Here is a 21,832-nt window from a genome sequence, read left to right as displayed (position 1 = left end):
GGGTTATTTTGAGTGGAAATACATTACATGGTCTTGCCAAACTTTGTCGGAAGTATGTCATGTGGAGAAGTCCCATGGTAGGTCCTACCCTACGGGGGAGGAGTTTCTTCAAACATGGTGACTGGGGCAGAGGGGTCTCTGTTCAAGAAAGTCACAGTTTACCAACAGGGAAACAAATTAGTGGAAGATATACATCACATGGGGTTACCTATGGGGAACCACCACATGCAGAGCACCTACCCCAGTACAGGGCTTAGTTAGCACATGTACTAAGCCAGCAGCGAGTTTCTCTGTGAACTTGTCTGCCACAGGGCTCGGAGGAAATCATCCAGGGAACACAGTTTGTGAACACTACTGGGAGTCAACAGCGCGCGTCTTCAGCTAAGGGGAGGTGAAAGGCGCTATGCGCAAGCGATACACCTGGCCAGCTGTCCTGGACTTACCTGCTTGTGCGTGCCACTACACGGGATGAAACCGGTTCCACCCGGAGATTGTAGAACCTCGCAAAGGTGTTGGGTGTTGCCCAGCCTGCTGCTCTGCAAATGTCTGTTAGAGAGGCGCCACTAGGAGGCCGCTACACAGCTGGTAGAGTGGGCTCATAGCCCTGCCGGGGGCGGCACATCCTGGGTGTGATATGCCATTGTTATGGCGTCAATGAGCCAGTGGGCGATCCTCTGCTTGGAGACAGCGCTTCCTTTCCGCTGTCCACCAAAGCAGACAAAGAGCTGCTCAGAGACTCTAAAGCTCTGTGTGCAATCCAAATAGATGCGTAAAGCTTGCACCAGACACAGCAACATCAGGGCTGGGTCTGCCTCCTCCTGGGGCAGCACTTGCAGGTTCACCACCTGGTCCCTAAAAGGGGTTGTGGGAAACTTGGGCACATAGCCCGGTCGGGGTCTCAGGATCACGTGAGAGTAGCCCGGACTGAACTCCAGGCACGTTTTGCTGACAGAGAACGCTTGCAGGTCTCCTACCCTCTTGATGGAAGTGAGCACAGTTAGGAGGGCAGTCTTCAACAAGAGTGCCTTAAGCTCAGCTGACTGCAAGGGCTCAAAGAGGGCTCTCCGTAGACCCTGAAGAACTACAGAGAGGTCCCATGAGGGAACGAGGTGCGGTCTGAAGGGATTCAACCTCCTGGCACCTCTCAGGAACCTGATGATCAGGTTGTGCTTCCCTAAGGACTTACCGTCCACTGTGTCGTGGTGTGCCGCTATAGCGGCTACATGCACCTTCAAGGTGGAGGGGGACAGCCGCCCTTCCAACCTCTCCTGCAGGAAGGAAAGCACTGATCCGACTGTGCATTTCTGGGGGTCTTCGCGTCAGGAAGAACACCACTTAGCAAACAGATGCCACTTAAAGGCATACAGGCACCTCGTAGAGGGGGCCCTAGCCTGAGTGATCATGTCTACCACCGCGGGTGGTAGGCCGCTTAAGTCTTCCACGTCCCGTCCAGGGGCCAGACATGGAGATTCAGATGGTGCCCCACCCCTGAGAAAGAAGGTGGGGGGGGGGGCTGTCGCGAGGAGCGTGAGGTCCGAGAACCATGTCTGGGTGGGCCAGTAGGGTGCTACCAGGACGACCTGCTCCTCGTCCTCCCTGACCTTGCACAGGGTCTGTGCAAGTAGGCTCACTGGGGGAAACGCATATTTGTGAAGTCCAGGGGGCCGGCTGTGTGCCAGTGTGTCTATACCAAGAGGTGCCTCGGTCAGGGCATACCAGAGCGGGCAGTGGGAGGATTCTTAGGAGGTGAACAGGTCAACCTGTGCCTGCCCGAATTGACTCCAAATCAGCTGGACCACCTGAGGGTGGAGTCTCCACTCTCCCCTGAGGGTAACCTGCCTTGACAGCACATCCGCTACAGTGTTGAGGTCGCCTGAGATGTGAGTGGCTCGCAGCGACTTGAGGTGCTGCTGACTCCAGAGGAGGAGACGGAGGGCGAGTTGTGACATACAACGGGAGCGCAGACTGCCTTGACGGTTGACATATGCTACCATTGCCATGTTGTCTGTCCGAACTAACACATACTTGCCCTGGATCAACAGATGAAACCTCCGCAGGGCAAGCAGAATTGCCAGCAACTCGAGGCAGTTGATGTGCCAATGTAGCCGTGGGCCCGTCCATGAGCCGGCAGCTGCGTGTCCATTGCATACAGCGCTCCAGCCCATTTTGGAGGCATCTGTCGTAACCACAACACGCCTGGAGACCTGCTCTAGGGGAACGCCTGCCCGTAGAAACATGAGGTTGTTCCAAGGGCTGAAGAGGCGTGATGGCCACGCGATGTGTCCCGCGGTGCCATGCCCATCTCGGGACTCGAGTCTGAAGCCAGTGCTCTACGCATCAACCCGAGAGGAGTGGCCACTGCTGAGGATGCCATATGCCCCAGGAGCCTCTGAAACTGTTTCAGTGGAACCGCTGTCTTCTGTCTGAACACCTTCAAACAGGTCAGCACCGACTGTGCGCACTCGTTCATGAGGCGCACCGTCAATGAGACTGTGCCCAACTCCAAGCTGAGAAAAAAGATGCTCTGAACCAGGAGGAGCTTGCTCTTTTCCCAGTTGACCCGAAGCCCTAGTCGGCTGAGGTGTGAGAGCATGTCTATTGCATCCTTCCGTAGGAGGGTAGCGATCTCCGTGTGCAAGGTAGCGGCGTTTTCGCCCTTCACCGAGGTGAAGTGCATGCCGCTGAACCTGGGTGGACACCTGGCGAACTGAATCGCATAGCCAAGTTGGACAGACCGGACCAGCCATCGCGATGGGTTGGAAAGCGCAAGCCATGCGTCCAAGCTTCGGGTGAGGGGGACCAAGGGGACAATATCGTCGGACGTACCAGCGGGTGGGGCCTCGCTGTGGGGTGGAGCCTGAGATGCCACGCCGTGTCGTGGCCGTGCTGAGTTCAGGGACATCAAAGCACTTACCTAGCTCCTTGTGACCACCCCCTGAACAGCCTGGGATGGGGGAGGAAGAGGCCTGTCCTCGGGACCTGTGGAGACTGTCACATCGGGGGCGGATTTGTGCCACAGCTGGGCACGCAGGGGCGGGGAGACCGCCGCTGGAGCACCGAACCTGCAAAAATGGAATGGTGGGCGGTGGTTGTGATGACGGCTGTGCACACTGGGTATGTGACCCAGGGAACAAGGAAACCGCTCTTGCTGCACTCTTGGGTACCGCAGCCACTTGGGCATGCGGCGCAATTAAATGCAAAGGTAACAAAAGATTCTCCTCCTGGCCCTCCACCAGGGGATGGAGTGGTCTGCTTACCAGCTCCAGAGCAGAGGGTTTCGTCATCCCTGGGTCGCCCGTCTCAGGGGCGCTTCGAAGCCTTTCGCAGGTTCTTGGCGGCCGACCATGAGACGGGTGGCGTCTGCTTCCTGTGGTTGGCTCCATGCCAGGCCGCAGGGGCAGGCTGCTGCGGAGCTGGTGCAGTCACCGCAGGGGGATGCCCTTGGCGACGAGCAGACGGGGTGCAGGATCTTGAGCCACGCCGGGGCAGGATGTGCCGGATAGCCTCCGTCTGCTGGTTCACCGCTGTGAACTGCTGGGCAAAGTCCTCGACAGTGTCGCCGAACAGGCCAACCTGGGAAATGGGGGCAGGAAGTAACCGTGCCTTGTCGGCCTCTCCCATCTCGACCAGGTTGAGCCAAAGGTGGCACTCCTGGACCACCAAGGTGGACATCGCCCACCTGAGAGACCGCACCATGACCTTCGTCGCCCGGACAGCGTGGTTGGTCGCTGAGTGCAGCTCCTGCATAAATCCCGGGGCAGAACTACCCTTGTGCAGTTCCTTTAGCGCCTTGGCTTGGTGGACTTGCAGGAGAGCCATGGCGTGCAGGGCAGAGGCGGTTTGTCCAGCGGCAGCATAGGCTTTGGCCGTCAGGGATGACGTAAACCTACAGGCCTTGGATGGGAGCTTTGGGCACCCATGCCAGGTGGCGGTGCTCTGCAGGCATAGGTGCACCGCGAGCGCCTTATCCACCGGGGGGATTGCCGAATAGCCCTTGGCCGCCCCACCATCGAGGGTAGTGAGGGTGGAGGAGCTGAAAGATTGGGACCGGGCAGTAAAAGTGCCTCCCACGACTTTGTCAGCTCCTCGTGCACTTCCGGGAAGAAATGAACTGGGGCGGGGTGTGGCTGTGAGCAGTGCGGCGAGCCCAGGAACCAATCATCGAGCCGCGAGGGTTCATTGGAGAGCGGAGGGTTCCACTCTAGCTCGACGTTCGCGGCTGCCCGGGAAAGCATGTCCGTCAACTCCGCGTCAGCCTGTGACTGGGCGACCGCACCTGAAGGGAGGAGACCAGCTGAGGCTTCCTCGTCTGACTGGATGAGGCCGCTCTCCGATGCTGCGCTTGAGAGCTCATCACCTTCGCGGGCTCTGAATAAGAGGTTGAACTCGCCGTGAGATGAGCTGGCAGACTCATCTGGAAGCCCGATCGGGGCAGACGAGCGTGCTGGGGAATGGGAGGTCCGTGGGGGGATACCCGGCGGAGGTGGTCCCATTGGGGTCCCCAAATCACCCCAAGTGCTAGCCGCGCTGGCCTCATACCCGTGGGTAGAAGGACCGAGGTGGGGAGCCTCTGGGGTGGCTTGCTTTCTTATGAAGGCAAGCCGCTACCGCATCGTTGCCACGGGCATGTTCTCGCAATGAGTACATGACCCATCCACAAACGCTGTCTCCATGTGGGCAGCGCCCAGACACGAAAGACAGTGATCGTGGCCGTCAGAAGGCGAGAGATAATGACTGCAACCAGGAATAACACACAAATGGAAAGGCATCTTTAAAAAGATGCATCTTTAAAAAGACGTTCCGTGTGTGCCGCTCTTTTAGAGAAATATACTCTTTTAGAGAAATATACTCTTTTATTTCTGCCGAAGCGCCCAGGGGCGTTCTCTGCAGTACACCAGTGCAGAGGGGGGAGAAGCCGCTGAAATGCGCTGTCAGATCCAGCAGAGGTGAATGAACAGCCGTGGGAATTCAGCTCAGTGAGCATCGACTATTCGGCTCCGAAGAGAAAATCTGAATGAGTGGTTGCATACCAGCTCCTTTTATACTCGTATATCCGGGGGAGTGGTATGCAAATACCACTCGCCAATTTTCATTGGCCTTTTATCAAAGACCAGAGGTGTTTCGGGCTCCCAAGAGTGACCCCTAGTGTCACTACATCGACAAAACGTCGAGTGAGTGACAGATAGGGAAGAGTAGCTTCACTGTAGTTTAACTACTTTAAGTTAGAAGTAACTTGAAGCTTGGGAAGCTACAGTTTCAAAGTAGCTTTCTTAGCAGTGTGCCAACAGTCATCTGCACACATTTATGTCTTGTTCATGTATCTACATGCAGTAGCTTGTTTCCATATGTTTCCCCATTGGCCCAGGCCATTATTAATTCTTGTTCGTAGGTCATAGTTGAATGTTACATATAGAGTATTTGTGAAGAGAGTCATTTAGTCTTGTAATATGATAGCGTGTCATAGCGTGGATATCATATAGTTATTTTAGCGTCGAGGTTTCAGGTTATCATTATCATACAATGTTAGACATGTTTGTAAAGACAAACACAGAACTATGGACATCATATTGGCTGATTGCCCCCTCAGTTGGATATAAATACTACATTGCAGCCCACATCAAACACCAAATAAGGCAGTTAATATAGACAGATGACTGATATGATAATCAGCTGCCTATAATGATGTTCATGATAAGATGGGTAATGGTAGTCCTGCTTATTGACCTGGTTTGCTCAGGTAAGACTGATTCTGCATTACCATTCTTCATAGCACTATCACTACTTTAAAAGCAGTAACTTTTAACTCAATAGGCTGAGAAACTTAACCATCCAATGTTTTAAAAAATAATACTGGAGGAAGATGTTATATCTCTCCACAGTTGGATTATTATAACCCAAAACATTTTAGTGAGTGAATACAAGAATATGTTTATTGTCTTCCTCATCTTGTTAATAAAGTTCATGTTCTAATGCAGTTACAATAAGCAATGGATTTATTCAGCTCTTTCACTTTTAGATACACTGTTTAATAGTTGTGTGCTGCCTAATCTCGATATCATGAGTTCCCAAGAAGTATATTGACAATTAAGCCATGCTTAGAAATGTCTGAATGTCATTGCATCAGATAACAATATACCAAACCAAGTGGCATCGGCAAACAAATAATACTAGAGCTTTCTCTAAACTAATTTCAAGTGAAATTTCAAGAGATTTTTAAGTGAAAGTCAATTTTCCTCAAGTTCACCCAGTTTCTTTAACATGATTGTTGAATAGAACAGCTGGTGAAATGCCCCATAATATTACCTAAAAGACCTTAACAATACTGAGCACAGATGAGGAATCAATATTGATTTGTGAAGTCATAACAATTCATAATTTATAACTATCTAATAAATAATCAGAGTATGTTGGGTAATTTACTCAAAAAATAATAATTCACTAAAAATGACAAATTACATCTCAAAAATATAATCAGATTACTGTACTGATTACTTCATCAAAAAGTAAGCACATGACTAATTACTTTTAATTTACTTAGTTACTTTCTAAAAACGTTCCAAAAATATTTTTGTTTTTCCGTACAACAAATTCTAAATAATGTCTATTTTTCTCCTTGTTTATTGTCACACACCCTTCAGCTGCCACAAAACAGATGTACATACTGTATGAACATATCAATTAATATTTTAAATGTTACATATGTGCATCCTGAATATTGTATTGTATTGTAAAAAGTTATTAGTTCACTGTAATTAATTACTTTGTCATCAGATTACACCCAACACTGTAAATAATTACTAATCATTCTTTTTGTAATGCATAATGTACATTCAAATATGTCATGAAACTTTGATTCATATATTTTCACATTTTAATGAACTGTTCACTTTCTGGCCATAGTATAAAACTGGTTAATGACTTATTAAAGTGTAATGAATAAACTTTAGATTAATATGTCAGTACGATTAATCTTATGTGCAGTATAGTTGGTATTTCATATAGTGAATACTGTGGAGAGAAGAAAAAACATCTGGCCAACAAAAAGCAAAAAGGAATCTGTTTGGATCTGTCTAGATAACTGTAGCATGGGCCATTGTTTTAAGCTTACCTTTGCATTATTTTATGACCAAACACTCACACCCTCATGATATTGTATATCATGCATTTTCTAGGTCGAGTTCTCTGGAAAATGAAAGAGCGTGTACGTGAAATTCAACAGACCAGAGTAAAACAGCATATGATGATGCACACTTCCACTGTCATTCCCAAAGAAGGCAGGATTCACCAACCTCTGAACCATTTCGACAGGAAAAACACTAAAACCTTCCCTCAGGTACAAATGTGATTTTTTTTTATACACCCACACCCTGCTTTCAATATAATTTCATCCATCGGGTCATCACAAAACAACTCAATCAAAACTCAACATTGTTAACGACCCCATGAAATGGACTGAGATATCCATTTACAATTTACAGAAAATTGACCAAAAATTTGTTGACATCATCTCCTATGGAGCACCTCAGAGGACAGGAAGGGATTTTTTTTTCTCTTCATGAAATAGTTTTGCATTCCCTCACAATAAGTTTGGGGTTCCCTAGCAATAGTTTGCTTTTCCTCGCAAAAGGCATATCTTTATCCATCCCTTACAAAAATGAACCATGGTTTTTACTAAAATAACCATAGCTGAACTATGATATCTGGGTAACACTTTATTTTAAGGATCCATAAAAATGCACTAATTAAGGATGAATGAGACAGTAATTAACTTAGTAATTAATTAACTAACTGAAGAGTAAGGCTATCTTAGCCATAATTTACACTTTAATAACGCCTTATTTTTGTGTAGAATTAATGTAATTATTGCTCTATTTCAGAGGTCCATTGTTAATCAAGTTAAAAAACAATATTAAACCAGTAATTGAGACTAATTATTAATAAATTACAAAAAAATCTTCTATTAAAGACATCTGGACCCCCTGTTTTAAAGTGAAAAATGTTCTTATTCAAGTTATTGGTTTGTTTTGCATTTTTTAGGTGGTATTCAAGTTTATGTAAATATATTAAGACAGTAATATGACTAATTAGTATCGTTTTACTACTGTAAATTGTTGCATGAATTGCTAAAATCTTAAAATAAAGACAATTTTACTAACTGTTACTAACTGCTCTAAAGTGAAACATTTACTTACACATGTTATTAATTTGTTTGATATTTACAAGGTGTTTACAGTATTTGCAGGAACCTTAAAATGTTCAGAGAGTATTATTGTAACTAGAAAAGGCTAAACTTTCACTTTAGGATAGGGGGTCGGCATGGATGGGCAACATTTCAGATGCATGTATTTGAAATATATATTTGAAATACAAAATACTATTTTGTACTTTGTATCTTAAAGTCTTTGAAAAAAAGAAAAAATTGTTCTGTTATTATAGATTGTACTGTTACTGTAGATATCGCAAATGTGTCATTCCTGCAATTCGGTGACATTCCGGCTTTGAAACTTTTGAAAAATAAAACATACTTTTACAAGTTTCATCATTACAGTGTCATATTAAAGATTGTATTAGTCATACTGTTCAAGCTAAATTACTATAAAATTCGGATGTCCATCCAGTTAAATGGGCAGCATCAGGGTGGACAATAACAGCGTGGACATTCAGTGGGTAAATGAGCCACTACATGGTCTGTGATTCATATTGAAGAAACATATCTGTAAACTAATATTTATGATTTTATTTCTGTTAACATAAATACTGTATATTGAAATTTTAATTTGTATTAATTTCCCATATATCTTCTCATAACAGGGTGGACATGTTATGCTTGACCACATATGACTAACACCATAAAATAAAGGAAAACATAAAACAACAGAGTTATAAACTTCAAATATCTCAAAGCAATTTTGCAGAATGGGTGTCCACCTGCAGTGTGTGTGATGTATTTTCCTAACATACTATATATCTTCAATGAAAGGTCATGGTATCATGACATAACAGGGTGTGCAATAAATCAAGGGACACACAAAAAACCTCCATTATCAGTGTTAAAATTACACAATTACCACAAATGAATACATGCTAGAGAGAGAATGTAACACTAAACTCTTAACTGTATGTGGGGAAATAGAAATCCAATAATTAAGCACTTATTTTTGTTTGACATGCAGTTTTTGGGACATGAGAAAATGACACAGTGTAATAGAAAAGGATTTAAATGGTTTAAAATGTATCCTTTAAGTCCACAGAAGTGTGTAAGATTATAAAAAGTCTTAATTCTTTTTAACAAGCCTATCAAAATTGTAATCTGGTGAAATTAAACAACATAAATACCACACACACTTGTAATGGGAACTTAAATGACACAGAATTGTAGGAATGACCCAGAATTACAGGCGTTCCTGTGCGAGACGCTGCTTAACATTGAAAAACAGCGTGGATGAATGCAAAAACGCATTCTAAACTTAAAAATGAAAAACACTTTAATATACTGACCAGGAAGAAGAGAGAAAGGGAGAGAAAAGGCTTAACGTGAAAATAGTGTATTTCTCATTGGATTAGTGTCATTGTTTTAGCAGTAAATTGTGTTTATCACAAGGGAAATGTAAGAAAATGACGTTAAGTGTTGTAACTACACCTGTACTAGTGTACTTTTATTTTGAATTAATGCTGTAATGCAGTTTTTCTTACCTCTCTCTCTCTCTCTCTCTCTCTCTCTCTACCAGTATGAGCTCTGACATATGTAATAAAATGTAATGACATGTCATAAATAGGTGCGTTTATTGTTGTTTTAAAATACCAATGGTGGGAAACGATTAACATGCACTCGAATGCTATATGATTTTGACAAAATTATCAATACAAGAAAGAAAACTGTGCTTGCCAATGTCAAGCCATTTCATGGGGTCTTTAACATGGTGACAAAAAATTGAATTATGTGATTTTCTGTTAAATTATTCTGCCTGTCAACATATTATTTTTTAGCATCAGTATATTATTAATTTTGATTAATATTTGTTCTGCACAGAGATTCTTTTTAAACGAGGTTTATTGGAAGCGCTCTGATGGACCAGTCTTTCTCTACATAGGAGGAGAGGGACCCCTCTCTAAATTCAGTGTATTGTTTGGTCAGCAACCATTTTTCCTTGCTTCTGAGCATCACCACTGCTATATAATGAAAGCACAACGTATCATATGATATGGCATACTCAGCACTCTAACACAGGAATGTTTCAGGTTTCAGTAAAAATTAACTGAACCTGTAAAAACACTGTAAAAATTCAAACAAGTTCAAATAAGGCCCACACTGTTTAAGTATGTGTATATTTTGAATATATTTTCAAATTTATCCAGGGGGAATGCCTTGCCCCATAGACTTCCATTGAAAGTGCATTACTGTATATCCATTTTCTTGTTTATTTATTATTGTTGTTTACCACAATTAATCGGATATCAATTTAACAGATTATGACATTATCGAGGGAGAACAGAATTTGATGTGTTTAAAACTTGCAACATTTACAAACATTTCATGCTAGGGTATTTGTATGTTAGATAATATTTTATCCAACATATTCTCAACCAACCCCACCCACCCCAAAAATGGTATCTGTGTTTAAAAATGTAATTGGACACCAAATTGCATTTGTGGGAAGTGCCAGTTTTTCATTGGTGGCTTTCATACCACACTTTTTGCGATTTGAGATATCCTGGTCCTGACACTCTCTGTCTCTCAGGTCACCATGTGGACATGGCAGAGAGACATGGGGCACTGCTGGTGGCTCTGGAACATCGCTTCTATGGGGAGAGCATCAACCCTGATGGTCTAGAGACTGAGAAGCTGAGAGATCTCTCTAGTCAGCAAGCGTAAGTGTTTTGGCAGACGTCCACAAATCTGGATTATATACTGTATGTGATATGTCTTATATCTCATCTTCTTCCTCTTTCAGTCTGGCTGACCTGGCTGCATTCCATCATTATATCAGCCAGTGTTTCACTCTCTCCCATAAGAACACTTGGATCAGCTTTGGGGGTTCCTATGCTGGAGCCCTTTCAGCTTGGCTGAGAGGAAAGGTTTGTTCTCTAATCATTTTTTTTAAAGTCTGTTTAGTTCAGTTGACTAAAGAATGTACTAAACTGCCCTACAAAGCCAGAATGCAGTAACTACAGCAACACTGAAAGTGGGACAAGTAGTTTAAATTTATATTGTCCAGCCAAATTGGGATTATTATTATTATTTATTATTTTCCTTTTTCACCCAATTTGGAATGCCCAATTCCCAGTGCGCTTTTAAGTCCTCGTGGTCGCGTAGTGATTCGCCTCAGTCCGGGTGGCGGAGGACGAATCCCAGTTGCCTCCACGTCTGAGACCATCAACCCACGCATCTTATCACGTGGCTTGTTGAGCGCGTTGCCACGGCTTAATGCCATCCACTCAACTCACCACGCACCCCACCAAGAACGAACCACATTATAGCGACCACGAGGAGGTTACCCCATGTGACTCTACCCTCCCTAGCAACCAGGCCAATTTGGTTGCTTAGGAGACCTGGCTGGAGTCATTCAGCACGCCCTGGGATTCGAACTAGTGAACTAGCAAACTCCAGGGGTGGTAGCCAGTGTCTTTTACCACTGAGCTACCCAGAAGTTAGAAGTACATTTTAAAAACAATTATAAAGGTTGTCTATATTTATAGTTTAAAGGTAACATATGATGAAAAATTAGCCATGATTTTGAACTGAATTACTCAAAAACAGACTGTTACTTAAGAACTGAAAATTTCCAACCCAGTCCAAAAAGATAATTTTTAACTTTTTGGATGGCCCAGGAATGGTTATATTAACACATGATAATGACGCCTTTTCAGTGTTCAGCAATTTGGCACACCCAGTCACGCTGACATAATAAGGAGGAAGTAAGATACTGTAGATTCATCCTATTATTTCGTAAACACCAAGAAGATGCAATTATTCCAGGTAGTTTTTAACCAACATGACGAGTACTAGCTAACCCGTGAGGCATTTCAACAGACATCTAAAAGGCTTTTAATTCAAGGGTCAAAGAGAGGTAAATGAAAAATGGAGATGAAAAAAAGAATTAGGACTGTTTTCAGTACAAAAACCTTAGCTAAAAGTTTAAGTGGACCTCATGGGATAAATAAAATGTATGATATCACCCCTTATTACACGGGACTCTGGAATACTCGATTCTGATAGATCTATGGTGTCATCTAGTGGTCAAATATTGCTCAGTAACAACCGCACTTCCACGTATCAGACTGCTCATCCGGATTCTGCGAGCCATCTCTCCTGCTTCTCGGATCACTTTGCGATCACTACAAGTAAGCTAATAAAATAATTTCAACTCAAATCAATGTTTCATGTCCATTTATCTGTATATTTGGCAAGCAGTCTTGTAATAGGCTGATTATTTAGGAGTCAGACAGTCATTTTTATCAAATAAACCAACAGAACTCTGAGGCAAATCGGAGATTGATTTCAGCTGTTTAGCGATTTCTTTCTTTTCATATTACATTATTTCAACACAAATCAATATAATACAGTATGTCCATGTATTTATTTATTTGGTTAGTAGCTGTGTAATAAGCGGGATAATGTACAGTCAGCCGGTTGTTATCGCAAAATAAACCCCTTCATGGTGATACAAGAGTTCTCTGCTTCATTTCGGGGTCCTGATCACCATGTCGGGCTTTATTGTGCGATAACAACCGGCTGACTGTGCATTATCCCTTATTTAAATAATATATTTTTGATAGACCAAACCTCCACCTAGGTCCGTTATGTGTACCTTACAGGAATAGTCCCCACCATAAAAAACAAATCTGTTTTTATGTAATTTTTGGGTGAACTATTCCTTTAAAAAATAAATTTTGGTTTGAACTTTGTGTGCAGTTTTGTTGAGAATATTTATTCCTCTTCTAGTTTCCTCATCTCATCTATGGAGCGGTGGCGTCCTCCGCCCCTGTTCTTGCCCAACTGGACTTCAGCTCATATAACAGAGTGAGGGTTTTGTATTCTCTTTTGCAGAAACACCTGTGGAGATAATTTAATCTAGTTAATCTTATAAACTAGATTGCAACACTTACAGTTATTATTGTATATAGTTGTTTTTATTTGATATACTGTATAACTTTATTTTGCAGGTGGTTGGTCGTAGTCTTATGAATGAGGCGGTGGGTGGCTCTAAAAAGGTAAGAGGGTTTGTGTTTGTGTGTGTTTTACATGTTCTGAGCTTGACAATAGCAAATTTTTTAAAGGGGTCGTCATGACATGCTTTATTTATTATTATTTTAATATGTTCTTTGAGGTTCACTTATAATATTAGAATTTTTTTTTTGCACAAAAACAGTCATATATATATATATATATATATATATATATATATATATATATATATATATATATATAACATGATCATTTCTCACCCTTATTCTGACCTCGGTTTTCCTGCTGCTTCTCCTTTAAGACGTAACAGTAAACGCCCACTGTTCTGATTGGCTCTCTGCTTTTGACTGACCTATTCTCTCAGTGCCATTTCACTGCTCACCGCTACTGGGCGGAGCTAAGGAAGTAAATACAGGATACGGAAGTTGTTGTGAAGGCGGTCAGATGCAAATGTCTACTACAGTGTGACATCACAATGTGGAGGAAGTAAAAAACGAGTCGTTTTGACAGCTTGGTTTCAATAATTGAGGAGGAGCTTTTGTGTTCTGAAACTTACAGTATGCTTTTATAGTACAATGAACTCTAACATTTGAAAAGATCATGGAAAATTTAACAGCAGATGCTATTTGCACCCTGGTGCAAATAGTGGTAGATATTATTTGTGTCCCATCCCTAGTGCAAATAATGGTAGATACTAATTGCACCCTGGTGCAAATAGTGTCAGATACTTTTTGCACCTATATTTAAATACTAACATACAGTATGGGCATCACTGCAGTGTGTTTATTGTGTTTATTTAGAGTCCCACAGACACACTACATTAACCTCTACCCCTAAACCTAACCTTAACCTTACCTTAGAAAAAATAACCTTGGTTTTACAACAATAATCATGGTTTCACCATGGTTTCACTTATTTATTATTTTTTATTTACAGTAATCAAAAAATTAACCATGATTACTATGTTACCACCATATTACTGTAATAACACCATGGTTAATTGCATTAAAACTATGATTTCTGCCAAAAAACATGGTTACTACAATATTTGTAATACAGTGATGGAATCTATACATGACCCAATAAATGAATCAGATGGGAAAAAGAGTGGGACAAAATGCAGATTAGAACCGCGGTTGCTAAGACAACTGTACACATTAACACACCGTCTTTACACCGTACACCACTGCAGCAACATCTACTGTTCAGTTTTTCGTATATTTCTCTGATTTCACCAGACTATTGGGGTGCAAATAGCTGCACTGTGTGGCAGATGCTATTTACACCAGGGTGCAAATAGACACTCTGAAATTGAATTCCTCATTTCATGATTCCTTTAAGGTCTGGTATAGATACAAATACTTCCTTAAATAAAACACAAGCATCTTCACTTTTCAAAAATTACAAATTTCAAATGGTACTGTATAACAGAGTGTGTGTCGTCAGTGTGTAGCAGAAGTGAAGCAAGCGTTTGCAGCAGTGGAGGCCGGTCTGCTCATGGGGAATGAGATGGAGGTGGGGAAAGATTTCGGGAGCTGTGAAACACCTGTAAAACCAGATGACAAGACTGAACTGATGCAGAGCTTGGCTGATGTTTTCATGGGAAGCGTCCAATACAATGAGCAAGGGGTTGTGTTCAGCATCGCAGAGCTTTGCGACATCATGACCAATAAGAGTGAGGCTCATAAACAGGAGGAGCCATATGACCGTCTGGTCCAACTAGTGGCGGTACAGAGCAACATTTTTAGTGCTTCTATTATATAGTATCTAAAATGTCCTGTTATAAGGTTATAACAGGTTTATATATGGTTCATAAAAATACATAAAACAAGTGCTATGTCAAGTTTAAGCTTAAAGGAATAGTTCATCCAAAAATGAAAATTCTCTCATCATTTACTCACCGTCATGCCATCCCAGATGTGTATGACTTTCTTTCATCTGCTGAACTCAAATTAAGATTTTTAGAAGAATTTCTCAGCTCTTTGGTCCATACAATGCAAGTGAATGGGTGCCAAAATATTAATGATTTATATTGCATTTGTAAATCACTTATTAGTCACTAATGAACCCCTTTATAAACCGTTAACAAAGGGAACAAATGTGACGTGTCATAAATGTGTAATATGAAATGCACAATATCAAATCTAACCAGTAGAGGGCATCTTTGGCTTTACAAAAAAAGCTCATTGGGAGTGCCTGATTCTGCCTCAACTCACACTTTACCCTTCCTTATGTAGGCTATGTACATAATAAAACACATTATGATTTTAAGACTTAAAATAGTATTAAAAGGTTCAGATTAAGATATATATCCCCAGGAATTTGCAGTGTGTTTGAAAACAAACTTCTGACAGGCGTAGTTGTTACAGACATCATCTTTATAAGTGTAGGTCTGTCATGAACTTTGTGCCATGTGTTCAGATGTACCGTGCCAGAGAGGATGCGCCATGTCTGGATGTGTCCCATGAGCAGCTTGTGTTTGAACTCAGTAACACTACTACAGGTAGATCCAGCTATAGACAGTGGCAGTACCAGACCTGCACTGAGTTTGGCTTCTGTGAGTATTAGACTGTCTTTATGTCTGAACACCCTCTGGTTTGCCTTTTAAATTCCCTATTGCACATAGTTAAAAAAAAAAAAAACATACACATTAACTTATACAGTGGCCCCAATAGTATATGGACACTTAAGTCACACCTAAAAGAAAGGAATATCACAACATTAGATAACAAAATATCAAAGCAAGTTGCAAATGATCTGCAAACAAATCATGCTAGACCTTTTTTCATAACTTCACTTTTCTTAACCAACTGGTAATTTTTAATTAGGCTTGCCAACGGTCCCGTATAAGCCGGGACGTTCTGTATTTTGGCTGAAATTACGATGCCTATTGTCCTGTATTGAAGGTGCAATTTAAAACTAACCAAACTTTTTTTGTGAAATGTTTTGTTTGAAAAGTGTGCTGCCGTGTCATTAAAATTAAATGCCAATTAAATTAAAATCTTTAAAATTAAATGCCACTTGCTTTCGACATTGATACATTTTCCAAGTGTGGCTTAAAGGGATAGTTCAACCAAAAATTAAAATTCTCTCATCATTTACTCACCCTCATGCCATCCCAGATGTGTATGACTTTCTTTCTTCTGCAGAACATAAATTAAGATATTTAGAAGAATATTTCAGCTCTTTAGGTCCATAAAATGCAAGTGAATGGGTGCCAAAATTTTGAAGCACCAAAATGTATATAAAGGCAACATAAAAGTAATCCATAAGACTCCAGTGGTTAAACCGTGCCTTCTGTGTGGATGAGAAACAGATCAATATTTAAGTCCTTTTTTTACTATAAATTCTCCTCCCTGCCCAGTTGTTGGCGATATGCACAAAGAATGCGAATCACCAAAAATACAAGAAGAATGTGAAATTGAAAGTGGAAAAACTGACTTTAATATTGATCTGTTTCTCACCCACACTTATCATATCACTTCAGAAGATATAGATTTAACAGCTGGAGTCACATGGATTACTTTTATGCAGCCTTTATGTCCTTTTTGGACCTTCTGAGTACTGGTCACCATTCACTTGCGTTGTATGGACCTACAGAGCTGAAGTGCTTTTCAGAAATCTTCATTTGTGTTCTACTGAAGAAAGAAAGTCATACACATCTGGGATGGCATGAGGGTGAGTAAATGATGAGAGAATTTAAATTTTTGGGTGAACTATCCCTTTTAGTATGTACCCAGCAAACACAGAACATTTCCTTTAAAGGGACAGTTCACCCAAAAATGAAACTTCTCTCATCATTTACTCACCCTCATGCCTTCCCAGATGTGTATGACTTTCTTTCATCTGCTGAACTCAAATGAAGATTTTTAGAAGAATATCTCAGCTCTGTAGGTCCATACAATGCAAGTGAATAGTTGCCAAAACTTTTACGCTCCAAATTTCACATAAAGGCATCATAAAGTAATCCATACGACTCCAGTGGTTAAATTATATGTCTTCTGAAGTGATATGATAGGTGTGGGTGAGAAACAGATCAATATTTAAGCAAACTTTTGCTAGAAATTCTTCTTCCTGCCCAGTAGGGGGCGTATACATGCAAGGATGCGAATCATCAAAAACACAAGAAGAATGTGAAAATGAAAGTTAAAGTGGAGATTGACTGAGCAGGGAGGAGAATTTATAGTAAAAATGGACTTAAATATTGATCTGTTTCTCAACCACACCTATCAAATCACTTCTGGAGACATTGATTTAACCACTGGAGTCATATGGATAACTTTTATGCTGACTTGTGTGATTTTTGGAACTTCCCATTTAGTTATTTTTCAGGGAATCAATTCCTAATGTTCTTGGAATGTTCTCTTTAGGTTTTTATAACCATAAACTAAAGTTCCCAGAATGTTGCAGGGAATGTTCTCTTATTATTATTTTTTGGTTTCATTTTAATAACTGTAAACTAACATTCCCAGAACGGTGTAGGGAGGATTTTGCATGACAACCTAAAAATAACTTTTACAAAATGTTCTCTAATCGTTATTTTGGTTTTATTTTTCTTTCACACTTTTCCTGTTTTTTTTGTTTTTGTTTTTTTCATATATTTGATTATTTTTCATAAACATTGCGGAGAGATTGATAGGCAAGAAATGACTGACATTTGTGCAGTACAGTATTTAATTAAAAGTAGAAATGAAGATCATGGTGTATACTGTACTTGAATGTATTATAATGAACAGATGTGAAAAGCATGAGAATAGAGGAGCACTGTATATAACCTAATTAAATAATCATGTTATGACGTTTTCATGGTATTTATCAAGAGACTTAAGTCAAATTATAAGCCAGCTTTGTATTTTGTATTTTGTGTGTTGGTTTATGGAGCAGATGAGACCTGTGAGGATGAGAGCTGTCTCTTCTCGCATCTGATAACCCTTCAGTCTCAGGCTGAGCTCTGCTCTCGGCTCTTTAACATCTCTCAGTCCAGTCTGCCCTTCAGTGTTGACTTTACCAACCAGTACTATGGAGGAAACCGTCCTCAAACACAACGTGTGCTCTATGTCAACGGTGAGCATGTGGCTGAAGCACCTTAAGCTTTCACATAGGCTATCACCCTCAAAATGCATAACCCAGGGTAATTTTTTAACCATGGTTTACAGAAATAGTTCAGTCCAACCTGAAAATCTCTCATTTAATCACCTATTTAATCACTTTCTTTCTTCCATCAACACAGAGATGTTAAGCAGAATGTTACTTTACCTTGTATACATATGGCACAAGGCTTCACAACTAAACCCCTTTAAAAATGACAAGTATGAAACATTGCTTAACCCTGGGTTAAGTGACCTTAACTTGAGGTTAAAAAGACATTACACCAAGGTTAAGCGTAATGTGAGAAAACTCTAATGATGGTAACACCTAATGATGTTAGGAAGATCTGTTAATGGTAACACTTTTTAATAACATTAGTTAACATGAACTAAGAATGAACAATACCTTTACAGCATTTATTAATCTTGGTTAATGTTAATTTCAACATATACTAATTCATTTTTTAAATCAAAAGTGGTTTATGTTAATGCACTATTAACTTACATGAACTAACAATGAATAATTTATTTTTATTAACAAATACTAATAAATGCTGTAAAAAAAATAAATATTGTTCATTGTTTGTTCATGATACCTAATGCGTTAACTAATGTTACGAATGGAGCCTTATTGTAAAGTGCTACCGTTTTAACAAATATTGCAAACCAAGGTGGCTTTTACAAAAAATATTGTGGTGGTTCCTTGGTAAAGTGATAGTATCGGAAGATAATACCATGTTACTTTGATATATATGGAACTGTATGATTGCCATATTTATATACCATGGTATTAATATATGACAAAATACAATGGAGCCATGTGAAAATAAATATATAAATAAATAAAAAAGTAAATAAATAAAAAAACGGCAATACCTTGTTCCTTTTTTATTTTTGCTGTTAGCACCTTTCGGATTTAGATACTTTCAGTTATATTAATTTATTTAATTATATAAATGTTGATAAAGCAAGAAAAAAATAAAGGGTTTTTATTTAAATATTACTGAAAGTTTGAATGTTTCTTAATATTAAATTTAATATTATTGTAATACTTAATATTAAGTTTCATCAGAAAATTCAATTAGTTTATTCAAACAGAGTTTTTCAATCTGGGGTCAAGGGAAATCAGTATGAAGTTTTTTTTAAAAAGTAAAACATTTTTTTTTTTTTAATTCTGCTTTCTAAAAACTGGTCGGAAATCACGACATTAATCATGATCATTTAATTCTATTGCATAATGTTGATCGTTACCACACAAAATAAAAAATATAAAATCTTTAAAAAAGCACAAATTAGCACAGTTAGTCATGCACTTACAATGGAAGTGAATGGGACCACTCCATAAACACTAAAATACACACTGTTCAAATGTTTAGCCACAACATGTAAACATTATATGTTGTTAAAATGATTTTACTGTGATAAAACTGTGTACAAACATTTTCTGTGTAAAGTTACATCTAATTCCGGGATTGCAGGGTTTATGGGTGTTATGTCACCATGGCAACAAAGTTGTAATACTGGATATAACTTTACACAGATTAGATTAGTAAGCAATTTTATCACGCTAAAAACATGTTAATACCTGTAATGTTTATATCTTGTGGCTATACTTTTGAAACATATTTTTAACGTTTATGGACTGGCCCCATTCACTTTCATTGTAAGTGCCACACTGTTACACAGGTTTTTGCTTTTTTATTTATTTATTTTTTTTATAAAAGAGGGACGTGTCAAAATAATATTTTGAAGTAATCAACACTATGCCACAAATGCTGTTGACTGAGGTTAACTTGAACCCAGAATATTCCTTAAATGGGTCTCCTTTCATTAAAATGACTTTATATTTTAGGAAGGGTGTCCCTTGGAAGGACATCATTACATTTATGGGTTCCATGGCATCCGCAAGTTTGAAAACGCCTGTGATAGACTGTTTTTGAACTGAATATATGCTGAGAATAAAGTTTTCCACTTAGACAACGCTACAGTGATGAAGCATTATTTAAATGTAAAGACTTGTTTTCCTGATGCAGGCAACATTGACCCGTGGGCAGAGCTAAGTGTAGTCTGGAACGACACTGTGGTGGACAATGAAAGGGTCATTCTCATCGACGGCACCGCCCATTGTGCAGACATGAACTCAGATAAAGCTTGGGACAGACCTGCACTGCGCCATGCCAGAAAGGTGAGGCCACGAGAACCGAGAAGGAAAATGTAATGGAGTGTGAAAACAAATATGGATTACATGGAATATTTTGGATAAGGAAGCTGTCATGTGTGTCTCTCTCTCTCACTCATTTGAATGTTGTTCTCCTCACAGGAGATTGAAAGACGTGTGGCCATGTGGCTCAAAAGTGCAGAATGGCATCTTATGATTTGATCAGCTACCCCTTTGAAAACATGACCAGTACCAGCTGTTTAAACCTCACATGATGCTTCCCTTTACTGCTCTCCACAAATTTCACAGCAAATATGAGTGCCATGGCTTTCTTTTTCTGTCTTTTTATTTGAAAAAGAAATATGTGCTTGCTTTAAGTATGTCCTACATTTTTATAACTTAATAGTTTTTAGATATATTTGAACCTTCATTTAGTATTTTTTCAGCTTAAAACATGCTTACATCTAAATAAATGAACCTAGCACATTTAAAAATAGAGATAGTACTTTTGCCAACTATGCTTCAAATGATACTTACATGTGTTGAAGACTTCAGAAACATCAGTGACTCACAGAGTGTTGTCATGTTGAGGCCACATAACCAGCTCAATAGATACAATCCCCCTATATTAGACACTTTTGATTGCGGAATAAATTGTTCATGGGTGACAAATATGTTTTCGATTAGGGCATTTATACAATGGCAAAAAAGTTTGCTTTTATGTTATACAATGGATCCCCTCAGAGGACAGGGAGGACATTTATCTTCTGAAATAGTTTTGCATTTCCTCGCAATACCTTTATCCATACATTATGAAAATGAACCATGATTTTACTACTGTAACCATATTTTAACCATGATATCCATAGTAAAACCATTGTAATAATACAGAAAACAAAAACTTTGGCAATAAAAATCCTTTCAACATGGTTACTTCAGTTTTACTATAGTAACACCATGGTTAATTTGTGGTAAAAGTATAGTTTTAAAACCATGGTTTCCACCAAAAACACACCCTTTGGCATGGATATGGGATGGATTATTGGTATTGGTATTGCAAGGGAAACCAAAATAATTTTGTGGGAACGCAAAGCTTTTTGTGAGGGAACACAAAACTATTTCCCCTAAGGGGCTCTATATCAACTGAATAGGTATCAATATAAAGTCCAAGACCACTGTTGTATCATAACATATTTCTTATAGATGTCTTAAATATGATTACTTTTAAATTGTCTGATGTAAACCTTTGGAGGATTATGCATTGACTTAGTCTAAGTATACAATTTAGTACACTTTCAAGTATACAATTTAGCACTCCGTTTCTAAGTAAGAGTTTGAATAAAGTGGTGAATAAAATTTGTAAATGGAATTAGTTGGCGATGCTGAATTTGTACGATGTTG

At 40.0% G+C, this 21,832-nt stretch overlaps 1 protein-coding gene across 1 annotated transcript; it reads left to right on the top strand.

Moving 5' to 3' along the window:
* Nucleotides 1-5,679: 5,679 nt before the first annotated feature.
* On the top strand, nucleotides 5,680-20,675 carry LOC127429515 (thymus-specific serine protease). Its single transcript, XM_051678562.1, has 12 exons — nucleotides 5,680-5,737; nucleotides 7,173-7,333; nucleotides 10,031-10,130; nucleotides 10,740-10,869; nucleotides 10,953-11,076; nucleotides 12,944-13,021; nucleotides 13,165-13,212; nucleotides 14,633-14,914; nucleotides 15,608-15,743; nucleotides 18,071-18,250; nucleotides 20,307-20,458; nucleotides 20,594-20,675. The coding sequence occupies exons 1-12, from the start codon at nucleotides 5,680-5,682 to the stop codon at nucleotides 20,651-20,653; spliced, it is 1,509 nt and encodes a 502-aa protein (XP_051534522.1). The 3' UTR covers nucleotides 20,654-20,675.
* The last annotated feature ends 1,157 nt before the right edge of the window (nucleotides 20,676-21,832 follow it).

This window comes from Myxocyprinus asiaticus, chromosome 39, assembly GCF_019703515.2.
Source record: "Myxocyprinus asiaticus isolate MX2 ecotype Aquarium Trade chromosome 39, UBuf_Myxa_2, whole genome shotgun sequence".
Classification (NCBI taxonomy): domain Eukaryota; kingdom Metazoa; phylum Chordata; class Actinopteri; order Cypriniformes; family Catostomidae; genus Myxocyprinus; species Myxocyprinus asiaticus.
This window is presented reverse-complemented; position numbering and strand designations above follow the sequence as displayed.

Excerpts from the sequence above, each read along its gene's own strand:
- LOC127429515 (XM_051678562.1), top strand. The coding sequence starts at position 5,680 with ATGATGTTCATGATAAGATGGGTAATGGTAGTCCTGCTTATTGACCTG. Across the intron at positions 13,022-13,164 it reads ACTTCAGCTCATATAACAGA|GTGGTTGGTCGTAGTCTTAT; the intron begins GTGAGGGTTTTG and ends TTTATTTTGCAG. Across the intron at positions 15,744-18,070 it reads CTGCACTGAGTTTGGCTTCT|ATGAGACCTGTGAGGATGAG; the intron begins GTGAGTATTAGA and ends TTTATGGAGCAG.